We start from the raw sequence: 15,784 nt of genomic DNA, 5'->3' as shown, positions 1-15,784 counted from the left end.
TGCAGATTAGCCGCCACCTTCTCCAGATAAAGCCCTGTCCTCTGATGTAGTGATTTAAAGAACAATTAACGCACTGTCTACTACAACTGCACCTTTATCTGATAGCCCTGCAAAACACTGCCTGAAGTGTGCAAAGTCTAGAACTGGACAAAATGAAACCGAAGCAAACTGATCCAAGGAGTAAATCTTTAACACATTTGTATTCGTAATCCAAATAAAACAGCTCTTACGAGCCCATTCTACAGTGGTCGACAGGTGCAAACGCGGTACCACGGCCCAAATCATTTAAATTAAAAGAAATGTAGGCTACTGCAGTTTCAGAATCAATGCAAATATAAAAACACAAATGTGCCAAAACACATGCAAATGAAGACCTGTCACTGTTGTTGGAAACGTACCTAAGATGCACGTTTTATCGGCTTATTTGAACAATGTGATCGCATGATTCTTTCAGATATTATTGCAGATCTGCTGTAAGATAGCTAACGTAGCTAACCTACTCATTTCATACTGACAAACACTTACAATTATGAAAACAGATGAACTCTGCCAATAGCGACAGTTGGCCAACTCTATAAAACTGTGACTTACTAACACACTGCTCACCAGGTGAGAGCAGCTTCATGTGCCAACCTCAAATTCCCCTGCACAGTGATGAGATGATAACGCTACATTTATTTATCAACCTGTGATGGATGATATGCACGTCTATCAGCACAAACCTCTTTATATCTGCATCTCACACACCAATGCTTTACATGGTTGTAATGTATTGAGGTGGGAAGTCTTTCTGAAGGTAATAAAACACTACTGTCTTTCTGAACAACATATATACCCCCCCCCCCCCCCCAACTGGTTACTCTGTGTTTCTGCTCCCGGTGTTGTTCTGGGTAATGACAGTAAGACAATCTGCTGCCTGTAACTGGATCAGTGTGAATGCACAGAAGTGAATGAAACATGTGACAAGCTGTGATTAGTGTGTGTTGACAGATGGGTCCTTTGTGGAGCTAATTTGTAGAGCAGAATAACCAGGTAGGTAATTACCTGTTGCTCTCTGGCTGTCAGGGCCATTGTTGTGTTAACACATTACCAGAGGATATTATTGGCTCAGCAGGAGAGCGAATTGTAGGAACTAGGAAGCTGACCTGAGGCTATGAATACAAACTTTATTTATAGAAACACGTTCATCATAAAAAACATGATGTGTGTAATCATAAATTCATTGCAAAGCAGGGAAGACGCAATTAATTTATGATTTCTGAGAAGGAGCTCAGTCCTCCTTCTTCCTAAGCAACAGGTTACTGCATTAAACGTACAAAACTCTTAAAGCATCAAAAACTTGAATGTAAGTCTGAGTGTTTTTTCCTTACATATCACTTTAAGTGTTGTTCTGATCTGCAGCTGTGTGTATGCTCAGATTAGAGCACCATTCATCCGGATACAAATAAACATGCTGGTGTTCAGAGGCTGCAGAAGGGGGAGTGTCGGTGTTGAGTTTCATGGAGGAGCACCACCTATAAGGAGCTGCTGCAGGACCGCCAAGCATCAGTCCCTCAGAGGAGCATCACTGGACTTTACCTCTCTGTGCGTAATGGAAAGCAGGATCACCCCACTCGGCCTGGCCGGGCATAGTGCCTCCTCTCTCGGGGGTCTGCAGGTTCCTCCGTCCCTTCTGCGGCCCCCTCATCTCTTCCTGCGGGCCTGTAACCCCGCTCTGGAGAGAGGCTACCCCCGCACCCCGAAGTGCGCAAGGTGCAGGAACCACGGCGTGGTGTCTGCGCTGAAGGGCCACAAGCGTTTCTGTCGCTGGAGAGACTGCGTGTGCGCAAAGTGCACGCTGATAGCGGAGCGGCAGCGCGTGATGGCTGCGCAGGTGGCCCTGAGGAGGCAGCAGGCCCAGGAGGAGAGCGAGGCCCGTGAGCTCCGGATCATGTACCCCGGGGAGAATGGAGGTCCTCCTGCGTCCCAAGCAGTCTCCAGCAGCGCTGCGCACAGGTTCGGTGTGTTTGGAGAGGAGAGCCTCAAAGATGGTGAGTGAAAAGCGTGACAATGTTCGAAAATAAATGTAAATCACAGTTAGATTGTGTTACCATATTGGGTTTATTATTAGTAGCTTTTACATTGAAGTTACCCTGAAATATAACAACATGTCGTTAACTCGGACTTTTACGCACAGAACGTTGGACACTTGCTTTGATTTGGAATTCAATGATGCACACATCATTGTGGCACACATTATGTCAATTTTAAATACTTTTAAGCACAGATAACTTTGGGCACTCGGTTTTACTTATTACGCACAGAGAACCTTGCATATGGTTTCACTTTGAAATACTTTTTACGCACAGATCGTTGGACATGTGATTCTAAATCAGCTCCTCTCCTTTCAGATGACGCACTGAGCAGGTTCAGCCTGTACAGCGGGTTCCTGGCTCGGCCCCTGTTCGCCCCTCACAGCGCGAGGCTGCCCTCCCCAGCTGAAAGGACCGAGGTGTCTCCAAACAGAGACAGCAGCACCTCACTGACCGGAGACAGCAGCAGCCCCTCCCCGTTGTGTGAGCAGCGCTCAGAGCGTGCAGACAGTCCGCACAGCCCCCCCTCCTCCTCGGACCCGGAGTCAGGAAGCGAATCGGAGAAGCCCAGGGACTTCCGGGGTCTGGAGCGGGACCCCACTGACATTATGGCCAAGATCTTCCCCCAGCAGCGACGGGACACGCTGGAGTCCATGGTGCGGACTTGTAAAGGAGACCTGGTCCGGTCCATAGAGCTGGTGCTGAGCTCCAAGGAGAACCAGCTGGACTCGGAGGGTAAGCTCCCCTCCGGAGCTCTGGGGAGCAGGTCTGCCTTCTCCCCGCTGCACATTTACCCCCCGGCCGCAGGAGGAGAGGGTATGTTCGGGCTCAGCCCCCGTCTCGGGGTCAACCCTTTCCGGCTAGCCTACTCCTCCGCTGGCGGCTTCATGTCCCCGTACATGAGCCCTGGACTGATGCCGATGTTCCCCCTGCGGCCCCCCCTGGACTCCTACTCCTTCCCGGGCATGATCAGAGACCTATCCTCCCTGCAGAAAGAGTCCCGGTGCAGCCCGGGGTTCTACAGCAGACTCAGCTCCGACAAATGATCGTTTTGAACATTTGATTAATGTCGACTGATTTCACATTAAAGTGCCTCAAACTAAAGCCATACTTTTATACTGTAAATATTGTTTATTTTTTAATAAAGCTTTCAAACATGCTCTGCTTTTCTTCATTATTTCTGACGATAACATCTAACAATCCTTTTGAACCTATTCAAATGTTAGCGTTTTAACATGACTTCTTAATAAAATACATCATGATCAGTGTAATAACGTTCTCAGTATTTAAACACTCACATGTCATTACATCGTTTGTCTTCACATTTCGAAAAAGGTCGAAAAAAATATGAAAAAGTAATGCTCTCCTGTGATTGGTCGAAGGAGTCACATGCGGCTCGAATGAGAGCCAATAGGAAGGCTGAGAGGCGTCACATGACCGCATGTTTGAGGAAGTGCATACATGTCCTCTCTGGTGTGTTTGAATGTGCATTGAACGGGTCAGTCTCCGGACATGAAGCTGCTCTTCAGCTGCTCCCTCCTCCTCTTCATCACCGCCGCGTGCCTCTGCGGCTCTGCAGCCACCCGGAAACTCAGAGGCATCTCGTCCTCCTGTGAGTTACCTGAGTGTTACCTGACAGTTAACCCAGAGTGTTACCTGAGGCTGTCTTGTTGCTGCTAGCTCACCTGTTACCGGGTCACCTGAGAGCGTCATTTATTAGTTAGTTTATCGGCCCTGTTTTATTGCTCCATTTCCTTCTTTATGTCTTCAATATGACAATAAAACCTTTGCATCTTGAATAACCTGCCATTGCTGTACATTGGTAGCAATCATTACTGATCTGTGTTTTTATACTGGAGAACATGTCTCTTCTGTCTGGACTATTTAAAGGGTCCCTATTCTGTTCACGTTCAGATTCATATTAGTGTTGAGCGTATATTTAGTAAGTGTTCCAGAGTGATGTCACTATGCTCAGGAAGGAAACAAATGAGTCCAATGGAGGAGTTTCAGGCAGAAAGAACAGGGAGTGTGTGGAAGAGAAACTCCCTCTGGAATTAACACAGGGATTTTAGCCCTGCAGACCATTTGCATGCACAAAAAGAACACAAGACAGGAAGGGGACAAGCAGAATAGGACATCAACAAATATTCCTTACTCCTCTGTCTGGTCAAATTTCCAGCTGCAGCTGTGTTCATATATGTTGTCTTTTCGTTGTGTGACAGATAAGCGTTTCTACAGGGAGCGAAGGTCCTTCCTGTGCATCGATGGCTCCAGAGTGATCCCCTTTGAGCAGGTCAACGACGACTACTGCGACTGTGAGGACGGCTCCGACGAGCCAGGTCACCACACACACACAAACACACACACACAGTTGTACTCTTTCGCACTGTCAATGCAGCAGCCACTCATATGCATTCTGTTCTGATGGTGTTAGTGATGCAGTGGTCCTCTGCTCCCTGCAGGAACCTCTGCCTGTCCGCGGGGGCGCTTCTACTGCACCAACCTGGGTTTCCGCCCACACTACATCCCATCATCACGAGTCAACGATGGCATCTGCGGTGAGGCTTCTATTATACGATGATATGACAAAAATCTTCGCTCAGGTTTAAGGGTAGGTCTTCCTGCTGCAGGGTTGCAAGGAACACAGCAGATGAATACTTGCACAAATGAATCTCATTCATGCAGAACAGCTGTTGGAAAGGGTTGATGTCCTCCATCCTGCAGCTCTCTAATCCCCTCTCTTCTGTTCCACACTTCTTTAAAATCACTTCCAGCGTCCACACCGCCACTCTGTCTGTCTGCAGCACCTTCAGCAGACTTCATGCAACCTGTGGAGGAAACAAATAGCAGCCATTCAAAATGGTCTCCTTTTCCTCCCTCCTTTATTCTCCTGGAACCAACGTTTACTTTCACCATCCATTAATCTGCTGATTATTGTCTGGATTAATCTACTTAGTATGTGTTCTATACAATGTCAGAATATGGTGAAGATGTGCATCCCAGTGTTTCAGTGTCAAAGGTGATGTGTTTAAATGTCCAAAAGCTTTTCACTTTGATATAAATCAGAGTTAAGCAGCACATCTCCAGATTAGAGAGACTATAAACAGACTTTTCTGACGTTGTTGCATGATTATTAAAATAGTCCTCAATAATTTTTCTGTTGATTGACTTCTTGATGCAGCCCTACATGACAGCAATCACTGCAGATAATAATGTGTTAATAATAAATGATATGAAATGTCCTCTGTGTGTGTGCAGACTGCTGCGATGCTTCAGATGAATACAATAGCCACGCTCGCTGCCAGAACTCCTGCTGGTCAGTCATCACAACCTCCACCTCCACACAGCACATGCACAATTATTTAAAACAAATATTTCGTTTATTTGAGTGGAAATCTACCATTAAGTTTATGCATACCGTTATTTTAAATCACTTGTAATGTATTGTAATCATTGATAAAAACATCTTATCTCTTTTGTAATGATGATTCATCGCCACCAGAGGGCGTAATGTCCCCATATTTGTGTAATGTAATGCATCACAATATCCACCTGAAGACAGACATCATTTCACCTTTCAATAAATGAGTAGAATGAATACATCTCAGAATATCTTTATTATGTTGGACACACTCCATACATGTTTGAATAAATGCTGGAGTGATGGAGAGTGATGATGTGTTTACTTTACTCCTGCAGGAATCTGGGTCAGAGGGAGCGGGCGTACGTGGAGGGCCAGATGAGGACGCTGGACGAGGGTCTGCAGCTGAAGCAGCAGCTCATCGAGGAGGGGGTCCTGCTGTGGAGGGAGAAACAGGTACACTGAGGCTGCTGCGGGGAACAGAACGACCCGTTTCATTTATTGCTCTGCCTTGCATTTCCTCTGCTCAGAACACCCTGAACATGCAGCTTGAATAATACAATCATTTAGAAAACACTTTTAATTGGCTGTTTCATAAAATCCTTAGAGCTCTTAATGATTTTTGAAAGTTTTATGATTGTATTAGACTGTTTTAATACGGAAAATGGTTGTAGGAATACTTCCTTCTTTGAGTCTAAAGTAGCTAAGATAATCTCTGCACACATTTAAGGTGATGTGTTCAGAGGCTACATTTCAACCAAATTGTATTGCACATGCTTTAATATCATTTTGCTGTGTATTCTAATAGATACAAAATTGACAGCTATGCATTGCTTCTGAATACACAACCAGTTTAATGTCTTCATCTCTGTAGCATCAGACTCCACCACAGACAGTATTAAACATCAGTCTCAGTTCAGGATCATGCTTTATTTTATGTGTGTGTGTGTGTGTGTGTGTGTGTGCAGGCGCAGCTGAGGGAGCTGCAGCAGGTGGCAGAAGACCTGCAGATCAAACTGGAGGAGCACAGGAGGAGGAAGCAGGAGGCGGAGCAGACCCTGAAGGCTCTGGAGGCAGGAGACACCAGTAAGTGTGTGTGTGTGTCCCCCCCCCCCCCCAGCCATTAAAGCTCCGTCACCTGGAGGTTAAACTCTGAAACACATGCAGACAGAAAAGAGTCCTCTTTCCTCTCCTTTCTCACTTTAACACTTTAATTCAGAATAATATTTCTTTCATTTTTTCTAAATCCAGATAATAACAAATCTGAATCAGAAGTCGTTTACTTGTCCCACAGCTGTGCAATGTACCATGTTACAGTACATATTATATTATATTATGTATACAGTCTGCTGAGGCTCTCACGGTCTGCAGGGCTTTATGTGCTATTTACATTCTGTGTTTTTTTTTTTTTTTTTCTTCTAAAATGTTCCTCATCTGGAAGAAGTTCTACAGTGACTCAGGGATGATACTCTGCTGCTCATACTGAAGTGTGATAATTATAACAGTGTATGTCAGATTATTTAGAGCACATTCTTGAGCATAGCCTGAGTAACACAGACTCTGATCATGTGCCTGCTGTTTTTTTTTTTTAACCTTCTTTAAGCCCCCCCTCAGTCAGCGTTGGGTTCAGTTGGAGGTCTGTGCCTCCTCATGATGTTTATCCGACATGATGGTATTATTTTATATTTGTCCCTCTCTGTACGTTCAAAGCAGAGCTGCTGTTTGTCTGTCTCGGTCTGATTTCCTGACGTTCCTCTGAAATCAGGTGACCTGGTTCTCCTGCTTCTCCTCATTATCTCTCCTCGGGAGCGACTGGGTTGAATAGAGGACCATTACTGAAGATCTCTTCTATCTAAATAGCTTCCATAATCTATGATGGGTGATCAAATCAAATCATTTCACATTTATGACATACTGTACTGTATATGGGCAAACTTCCTCAAAATTACTTCCACATTTGGTTTGTTTTCCAACCCATGATTAATGTCATGATTTGTCATATCCTCATTATTAACATTGTTAGCAATAGCATTAACTTGCATAACATCTATTCTACCATCGTTTTTTCCCTTTTTAATGATCTTAATATGTTGTAAGCTCGTTTTAAAAAGCAGGAGAGATGCACAGGGCATATTGAGGTTAGGTCTTGGCCACCCGGGGCGCTGCATCCCGTTATTCTATCGTTAAACGGTCCATGCTGCAATTTAAAGACCATTCTGCTTCTGATCTGTAAAACTAGAACACCAGATACGTGAAGTCAGCACAAATTGTATCGCTTAAGCTGAGGTTAATACACTTGTCTGTGAAGTATCTGAGCTACACCTGCAGAGAGAGATCACTTCCTGTCTCCATGTAACTCCTTGTCTCTAAAGTGTTTCCTGTTCGCTTCGCAGTAACACAGGGGCTCTTCCCTTCTCTCCCCTCTTTGTGTTACTGTATGCTGCAGCATGAGTGATGGAGTCCATTAGAAAACATGGCCTCCTTTCTGTCTCCTCACTTATCCTACACACCCCCACTCCAGGCAGCTCTGAAGAAGAGGAGGGAGATGGGACATGTTTCCCGGGGAATGAGGAGCGCTAGGGAATAGATGCAAACACAGCTGAGCCGCCCGTGTGTGCAGACATGTGCATCTTCCTAAAGTCAATAAAAACCAGCACAGCTTTATAAATATGGATTCACGGCTGCACACACTCAGCACATGCGCAGTGCTGTACCACGGGAAGGAAAAATGCTAATTCCACAATTAGCTTTTCTGTAATTAGCACCGAGAGCTAATTGCGGCGGATGTGCAATTATCATTATGTCGAGTGCTTTTCCCCAGACTGCAAGGCCAATCAGTTTGCCCCTTCATATAGTGAGGGAGGGGGGCACACACAAGAGAACTTCGTCTCCATTCACAGAGTCAATCATCCGGGTCACATGCTCTTTAGAGGAGGGTGGGGGAAGAGGGAAATCACTGTGTGAGCGGCCAACTGCAGCACAAAGCCTCCTGATTGCATTCTGGACTCTGACGGGATTTTACTCCTGCACGGCCCACTCACTGCTGATTACACCCCCCGCCCTCAGTTACTTCCTAAATCCATCTGCAGCCCTGTCCTGTTCTCCATCCCCTCCTCTCAGTGAGCATTCAAGAGAGATAGAGCTTTGTGCAGGAGATATTACTGCTGCTAACATTAACTCCGATGTGTTTCCTGTTGCAGGGGTCAGAGGTCAGAACAGTTCAGAGAGCACCTTCCGACTGCTGGACAGCAACAAGGATGGCAGGTAAAGATATGCACGTGTTAAACTGTTAATAAACACAGAGACTTTCAGTGTTTTAGATGCACAGCATTCACAAATTTACCAACACACTTCCATACCTTAAACTCCTTCATTGGACTGACAGAGTCACTATGGAACACTCATTGACTATTGGCTAGCACTCCAACACATTGTACGTGATAGGCTAAAGGGCAGGACATCTTTTAGTGGTTGACCAATCACAACAGATCTGGCCAGCTCACCAATCAGAGCCGACTGGGCTCTGGTTTCAGACAGAGGGTGAAAAGAGGTGCTGCAGCACAGGCAGTATGAGACAAATAAAGGGCCTTTTGAACATTCAAGCATGGACACCTGTCACTCTAAATATTAATATGAACCTGAACATGAGCTGGATATATCCTCTTTACACAGACGATCTAAGTGTGTTAATCATTTTGTGTGTAGTGTGTATGGGTGGCATAGGCTGCAGAGAAATCAGAGAGCAGTACACCTGGAGCAGAAAGCAGGTGCTGTGCAATGCACACCTACAGTGCCTCAGACAGCATTTCCATTAGGATACACACACACGCGCACACACACACACACGCACACACGTACGGTCTTGAGGAATCATCACGCTTAATATCCTCAGCAGTTGGTAGGCTCTATATATAGCATATTGCAACCTGTGTGTGTCTGTGAGAGAGTGTGTGTTAACGGCCTTGGTACAGACTGACTGGCGTTCTCCTGATAACACACACTTACAGGTTGTAAAATATAATAATACTTTCATTTGTTTTAAAATTATATTCTGATATTGATCTTAGCTTCCTTTTTGTAGATTAAGAACTTGATGTCGTGAAGCAGTTATCATTGGCTAAACAGACACAAAATGAGATGAGTGCCCAGAATAAGAGAGAACAATTATGTGAATCTGCGTTAATGATAATTAGCATTTCAATGGAGTGGATGAAGAGGGGGGGTGTTTAGCTGAGAGTCATTAGAGACAGATCCAGGAGATATCGTCGGCAATGTGCATTCTAATGCAAAGTCTGCAGCTCCTGCAGCCTGCATGCTAACACGAGGGTGATTCTTCATCATGGAGGAAACCGGTGATGAACATAAAAAGCTTTATTTAAACACACTCTCTGACACTGAAACAATGGCTTTGCTCAGTCTCAGTCATGAGAATCATATGAATGATTATTTTAATTGCTCAGTGTAATAAATCTTCTTGAGGTTCCTGTTCAGGAGCATCACACTGAGTGAACATGACTCCAGGGGGTTTGTTTCTGTCATGATTTTAGGTTTGTGTTTAGTTTCCTGTTTTATTTTGAAATGTATTTTCTCATTGTGTCTTGTCTTGTTTTACTTCCTGTGTTTTCCCTCCGTTGCCTGAACTGTGTTCACCTGCTGCCCCTGTGTCCTGTCCCCTGTCCCCCCCCCTCCAGTTGTGTCTTGTCTTACCCTGATTACCCTTGTGTGTGTTTAGGCCCCCGTCCACACGGAGACGATATCAGTTGTATCCGCTAACGTTCTCTATCGTATAGACGGTTCGTCCACACGGAGACGAAACGGAGCCGCGGATACGGAGCCCGAATCCGATACACTTTGATAACGGTGTACCAAAGTGGGTAGGTCTGGGGACGAAACGCTTGCGGCTCCGTGTGTACGCCCTATACGATCATTTCCTGAAAACGATGACGCCATAGCCCCGCCTCTCCCCACCTCTCCTGCTCACCCCCGCGTCATTGCTGATGCGTTTCGCCAACAACAACAACAACAATGGCGGATCACAGGGTTGCGTTCGTGCTCCAGACGCTACTGACCATGATACAGATTTTAGTGCAAACGGACGGAAGACTTATTTGAAAACGACTTCGGTTCGTTTCCGTTTTCGTCTCCGTTTCGTCTCCGTGTGACCCTTGTGTTCCATGTTTGTTCCTGGCTGCTTTCCCCGTGATCCATCCTCTTGTTCCCCGGTTTGTGGATGTTTAGTTTTTCTTTGTTGCCAGATTTTTTGTATTAAAGCTCGCTTTTTGTTAAGACTGCTTGATTTCAAATGTTTTACTGCTCTTGGGTCCACCTTCCTGCTTAAGCGTGATGGTTTCCCTCATGTGATAAGATAATATTTCCCATATCTCTCCCACTGAGAAATCATTCTTTATATGAATGTACCTTTATGGTAATACACTGTGTTGTCTATAACAACCTGAAGGAGGTTTTATGGAATTACCTGCTGCTTATTCAATTAAATCTGCATATTTGCCATTAAAACAACTCGAAGAACTACATTAACTATCAATCAGGATCCTCTGGTAGAAATACTGTCTTTTTAACTTAATTGGACATTATGCTCATGTTCAGGTTCATATTTGTATTTTGTATAAAGTTGTTTATTTTTCTCATACTGCCTGTGCTGCAGAACCTTTTTTCACCCTCTGTCTGAAACCAGAGCCCAGTCTGCTCTGATTGGTTAGCTGGCCGGCTCTGTTGTGATTGGTCAACCGCTTAGAGATGTCCCGCCCTTAAACCTATCACATATAATGTTTTACAGACCATTTACATGCACACAAACAGTAAAGGGAAAACCCCAACAAGTTTAAAAAAAGGTTTTCCTTTCGTTCACACATCAGTTCCCTTTGAAATACAGTATGTTGTGAGCCTTTAATGTGCTTAAACTGTGAGGATGATAATATGCTATCAACATTTTATTCAGCTCATCATATGTTTTCACATGCTTTAATTACACTCAAGTCATTACTGCTGGGGTAATGGCACGTTCCTCTCCATGAGCTAACTGTGCTGTCGTGTGTCAGTCTGTCAGTGGAGGAGCTGCAGGAGAAGCTGGTCCTGGTGCAGGAAGAGGAGCTGCTCCTCTCTGAGGAAGAGGCTGTGGTGAGTCTTTCACTTTACACTGCTCTGCTGGGCGTTAGTGAAGGTCCTGTCTGACCTCCTGAGCAAGGTTTTTATCCAATGAAGTAAATCAAATAAACCTTTATTCTGTTTGCCGGGGTTATTATGAGAGGCTGAGCTAGTGTTTCTCTGTTGACCGTGTGTTCCTGCTTTGGTTTATTTTGTTAATCAAACATCGTTAAACTCGAACTTTAGTACGGATGTTTATTAAGGAGCGAGTCACAGCGATGAGCCTGGCCTTAAGGCTGACTTATAATGACCAAAATACTCCTGTTGCAACACATACAAATATAAAATCTGACCTTCAAATGGAGAACAACCAAAAAAAGATAATTTAATGATGTACTGATGTACTGTCTTCCGTACTTATTGTATTCTTTAATACCATTGGTACTTTATAAAAAATCAGTTACATTTTGCAAGATAAAAAAAACAACTAAAATGTACGAATATACTGTATGTCGACCATGATGTCGACCTTAAAGGTGGGGTAGGTAAGTTTGAGAAACCGGCTCGAGATACGCTTTTTGTTATATTCCATGGAATGCTCTTAACATCCCGATAGCAATTAATATCTTAAGTGCTTTGACAAAAAATCCATAAAAAAATGTCATCTGTGGAAGCCGTAATACTGTAAAAAGCACGACCAATCATTTTAGCCGGCCCAGCTAAAATAACTGGATGGCCTACCTGCCTGTCAGCCTTCCATCTGTGCACAAACTTATCTCGTGCCCTCATTGGTCATGTGTGTGTTGGAGGGGCTCTGTAAGGAAGTGGCAGATTTTCTCCGGTTGTGTCTTTTCAAATTCTAGCGGACTCGAGCTGGTTTCTCCAAAATTACCTAACCCACCTTTAATTAAAAAAAAAAATTATATTATTATTTTTTTGTCTTTATAATGCCCTTAAATTTCGCAATTTCAATATATGAACATGGATTGGATGTGCCTCTTTCTCATGTCCTGATATCATGGATTTTTGTGTGTGTGTTTTATTTAAAATGCAGATATGAGTTAAGGAAAGATGAATCAAAATCACTTCTATTTAGTCAAACCAGAGATTATTTTAATCCCAGAAACTGCCCTTAATTGCTTTGACATACTTCACAAAGCATCATGGGAAGTAGCTGAATTTTTCGAACATGCGAAGAACAAAGCGGGTTTCTGGTACGGATTGGGCAGTGACCATATTTGCCATCAAGCGGGGAAATTAGACAGGAAGTCCCAGGAAGAAGGAACAGGGAGTTACATCATCAGGACTGAGGGCATTTTGTGCACACAGGAAGGAACAGAGTTCTCATCAGTTTATAATGTCTGCAGACTCTGATTACACACTCAGGGATGTATTTTGCATGCATCGTCCCTTTGTGTCATTTTCACACCTTTGTATTAGTCCCCCCTTTCTGTTTCCGTCCTCTTCAGAAGCTTCTGCCTCCGCACTGAAGGTGGTTTCCTCTTCGGCGGTGCAGATCATTCAGGAACAGAGAGGATTTGATGATAAAAGGAGGAAGTGCTCTTTCAGGGTTATCGTGTGTTCTGTCAGTATGGGATACTCCTGCAGGAAGCACATCATTGTAATACTCACACTAAATCTGCAGAGATCCTTCCTCTCTTTGCATCTCTGGTGTGAGACGCAGTGGGCTGTGGCTATGTGCTGGAGGTTCCCTGATCTCACTGAGTATGGAATATGTTTTTAATGCAGGATAAATAAAACCTCTGGTGGTAATAAGAAGAGAGCACAGTTGGGGAAATGTCACTACTTTTTAATTTAAAAGTATGGATACAAAAAACAACAGTTGCATAAAGAAATATTGCAGTTATTGTGTATTCCACGTAGCTTCAGAAGAGAAGCCATTAGTTGGAAACAGGAAATGGAGACGATATGTTAGAGGACCAAAGACAACGGCTCTTAAGGATGTTGGATGTTTCTGCTTTTATTCAGACTGCTGTACCTCTACACACTGCAGTTTTGTTCCCTGCTGTAAACTGTGTGTGTGGTGTGCAACTAGGGCCTATTCCAGAGTTTGATGTATTACTTAGTGGTTAATAAAGCCGCCTCATTCCAACGGTGATACAGCAGCTGTTCTGCAGCCACAGAACCTGATGTGAATCTCTCCCAATTTGCATGTTCCACGTTGTGCTCTTTAAGCAGATTGACATTCAGTAGTGCTGGAACACAAATCTAGTTAGTTATAGTTATATTGAATCAGTGTGCATGCGTTAAATGCTTATTCTGCAACGCTGCACATAAGCATACCCCTGAGATTTCACCTGCAACTATAAAGAAATAAAGGGAACATGATGGTGGAGTGTGCAGCCTCCAGCAGGGGGCAGCAGGCCTCTAACAGAGCTGATGGGAAACACAAAGTCACATTCACAGGTCATTACTCTCTGTTTCCCAGGGCTGGGCCGACAGATCCCTCCTGCGGGAGTGGATACTTCTCCTCTGCCTGTTAGAGTATCCTCTCCCTGTCTAGCAGTGCTTCTCGAACACTGTGTGTGTTCTAAGCAGAGTTAGGGTCCGCTGTGAATATTTGGAGCAGTGCATTCTCTGACGTCACTGAGAGTAACCCAGGAGTTTGCTATGTGCGGAGCTCAGCTGATTCTCAGTAAAGCTAATACTGTGTGGATGTAGGCCATCGTGTTGCATGCTCAGCGCACATTGTAACATCTCGTTAAGATGGAACAATATCTCTTCTGTATTCCAACAACATCATAGTGGTGGCTGCACCTCTCTCCAATAGCATGCATCCCCTTCCTCTCCTCCTTTTGCTGGCGGCAGGAGGTGGAGGAGAGGTGGAGGTATATGTTTGGAGAGATGACATAGACTCTTATGAGATACACTTCACTGTGTCATGGTTCTTTGATAGGAGAGGCACAACCAATGATTTGAGAGACTTCATTTATTTTAGGCTGCACACCTGACCCTCCTCCTCTCCTCTCCCCTCCGCTCTCCTCTCTACCCTGTAGCTGTGATTGGATGAGCTGTAATGGAGGCAGTGGGAGGTCAGAGGAGGAGAAGTGAAGAGGCTTCATCTGATCTGCTGCATCCACAGCTGACAGAGGTCTGATCTGAAGAGCAGTCTGTAGTATAAAGTATAAAATAGAGATGTTTGTAGCTCTGACTGCAGCGCTGCTGTTCGACAAGCTGCTCTGACAATCAGCCTTAAAGCAGCTCCAGGCTGTGTGTGTGTTCTTATCAGCTGTAACCACTGCACAAATACTGTTGATGTTCTAAAGCAGCTTTAAGAACAGGAACACTGTGCAGAGAGAGTAACCTCCTCTGAGAACGATCATAGATCTGCCGCTGCAGCAGGACAGCCTCTACACACACCCGGGTGTTTCTGGAACATTTGAAGGGATTATTATTATGACAGAAAGTGAATAATCGGCTTATTTCATGAACATGCGTTTCTTGAGTTGGTGTGGGTGCTAGTTAAAGTTAAAGTTGCGGTATTACAGTTGTAATCCTGTAGATTCAGGCTGCTTCATTTGGAGACATCAGTGGTTACTGGTGGGATCAACCGGTGTGTTTTATAAAGAAGCGAAACTCTGTACCACAGGAGGCACTTGCAAAGATTGAGTTACTTAAATCAAGATGCAAGTTTTTTAAATTTGACATTCCACATGATATGATTATAATGTGATTATTAACTTGTATCTCTGAAGCATCACATGCTGCACGGCCTCTGTCTGCAGACGCATGTCAGAGTTCAGGTGTATTTCAGCTACAGTGCTCTCCTCTGACCCGACATGTTGTGCAGAACCCTGTGTCCTCTGCTGCCACGCTATGTGTTTCCATGGTGATGGTGGCCTGCAATATTAAAGCTCTCAGAGGCCTGAGAACCCCCCCCCCCCTATCATCATAATCTCGGCCAGTGACGGTGCCACCGATCGGTCTGGATGAAACAGGAAACAGAAAGCACCTCCTGTCCGTCAACTCTTCTTTATCCCACCGACATTCGCTGGCTCCGACTCATCCTGAGAGAGGAGGAGAGGATGAGACTCACAGATGGCTTCCTGCTTCCTGTCTAGCACCAGATTCAGAGGGGAGAGACGGTTTCCAAATCTGACTCTGAAATATCAGTGCCTCTGTGGAAGAATGACAATCCCTGGATGTTTCCTTGCTTCCTCCTATCAATCTGTGCTGACCTGTGGGTGATGAAAGCTTGTGATTGGCCGGTTACTACAGCAGATAT

The 15,784-nt window shown here is 44.6% G+C and overlaps 2 protein-coding genes across 2 annotated transcripts in view; both read left to right on the top strand.

Annotated features, from left to right (window-relative positions):
• The first annotated feature begins 1,435 nt into the window (after positions 1–1,435).
• Positions 1,436–3,231, top strand: LOC117487880 (doublesex- and mab-3-related transcription factor A1-like). The gene is made up of 2 exons (XM_034136629.1): positions 1,436–2,030; positions 2,391–3,231. Exons 1-2 carry the CDS (start codon positions 1,451–1,453, stop codon positions 3,116–3,118), a joined length of 1,308 nt encoding a protein of 435 aa, XP_033992520.1. The 5' UTR covers positions 1,436–1,450; the 3' UTR covers positions 3,119–3,231.
• Positions 3,232–3,531: 300 nt separating this feature from the next.
• The window catches only part of LOC117487879 (glucosidase 2 subunit beta-like), a 53,453-nt gene continuing 41,200 nt past the window's right edge, over positions 3,532–15,784 (top strand). The window contains exons 1-8 of the mRNA XM_034136628.1: positions 3,532–3,684; positions 4,295–4,411; positions 4,535–4,630; positions 5,331–5,388; positions 5,772–5,889; positions 6,402–6,519; positions 8,634–8,697; positions 11,493–11,571. Coding sequence (XP_033992519.1) covers positions 3,585–3,684; positions 4,295–4,411; positions 4,535–4,630; positions 5,331–5,388; positions 5,772–5,889; positions 6,402–6,519; positions 8,634–8,697; positions 11,493–11,571 — 750 coding nt within the window. The 5' untranslated portion in view covers positions 3,532–3,584. The remainder of the gene's footprint in view (positions 3,685–4,294; positions 4,412–4,534; positions 4,631–5,330; positions 5,389–5,771; positions 5,890–6,401; positions 6,520–8,633; positions 8,698–11,492; positions 11,572–15,784) is intronic.

The sequence above is a fragment of the Trematomus bernacchii genome, unplaced genomic scaffold, assembly GCF_902827165.1.
Source record: "Trematomus bernacchii unplaced genomic scaffold, fTreBer1.1, whole genome shotgun sequence".
NCBI lineage: Eukaryota > Metazoa > Chordata > Actinopteri > Perciformes > Nototheniidae > Trematomus > Trematomus bernacchii.
Note: the sequence above shows the minus strand (reverse complement) of the source record. Positions and strands in the feature narration are given on the sequence as shown.

What these genes read in the sequence shown, in the direction of transcription:
- LOC117487880 (XM_034136629.1), top strand. Translation starts at nt 1,451, where the DNA reads ATGCTGGTGTTCAGAGGCTGCAGAAGGGGGAGTGTCGGTGTTGAGTTT. An exon ending in AGAGGAGAGCCTCAAAGATG is followed by an intron (nt 2,031 to 2,390) that starts GTGAGTGAAAAG and finishes CTCTCCTTTCAG; the next exon opens with ATGACGCACTGAGCAGGTTC.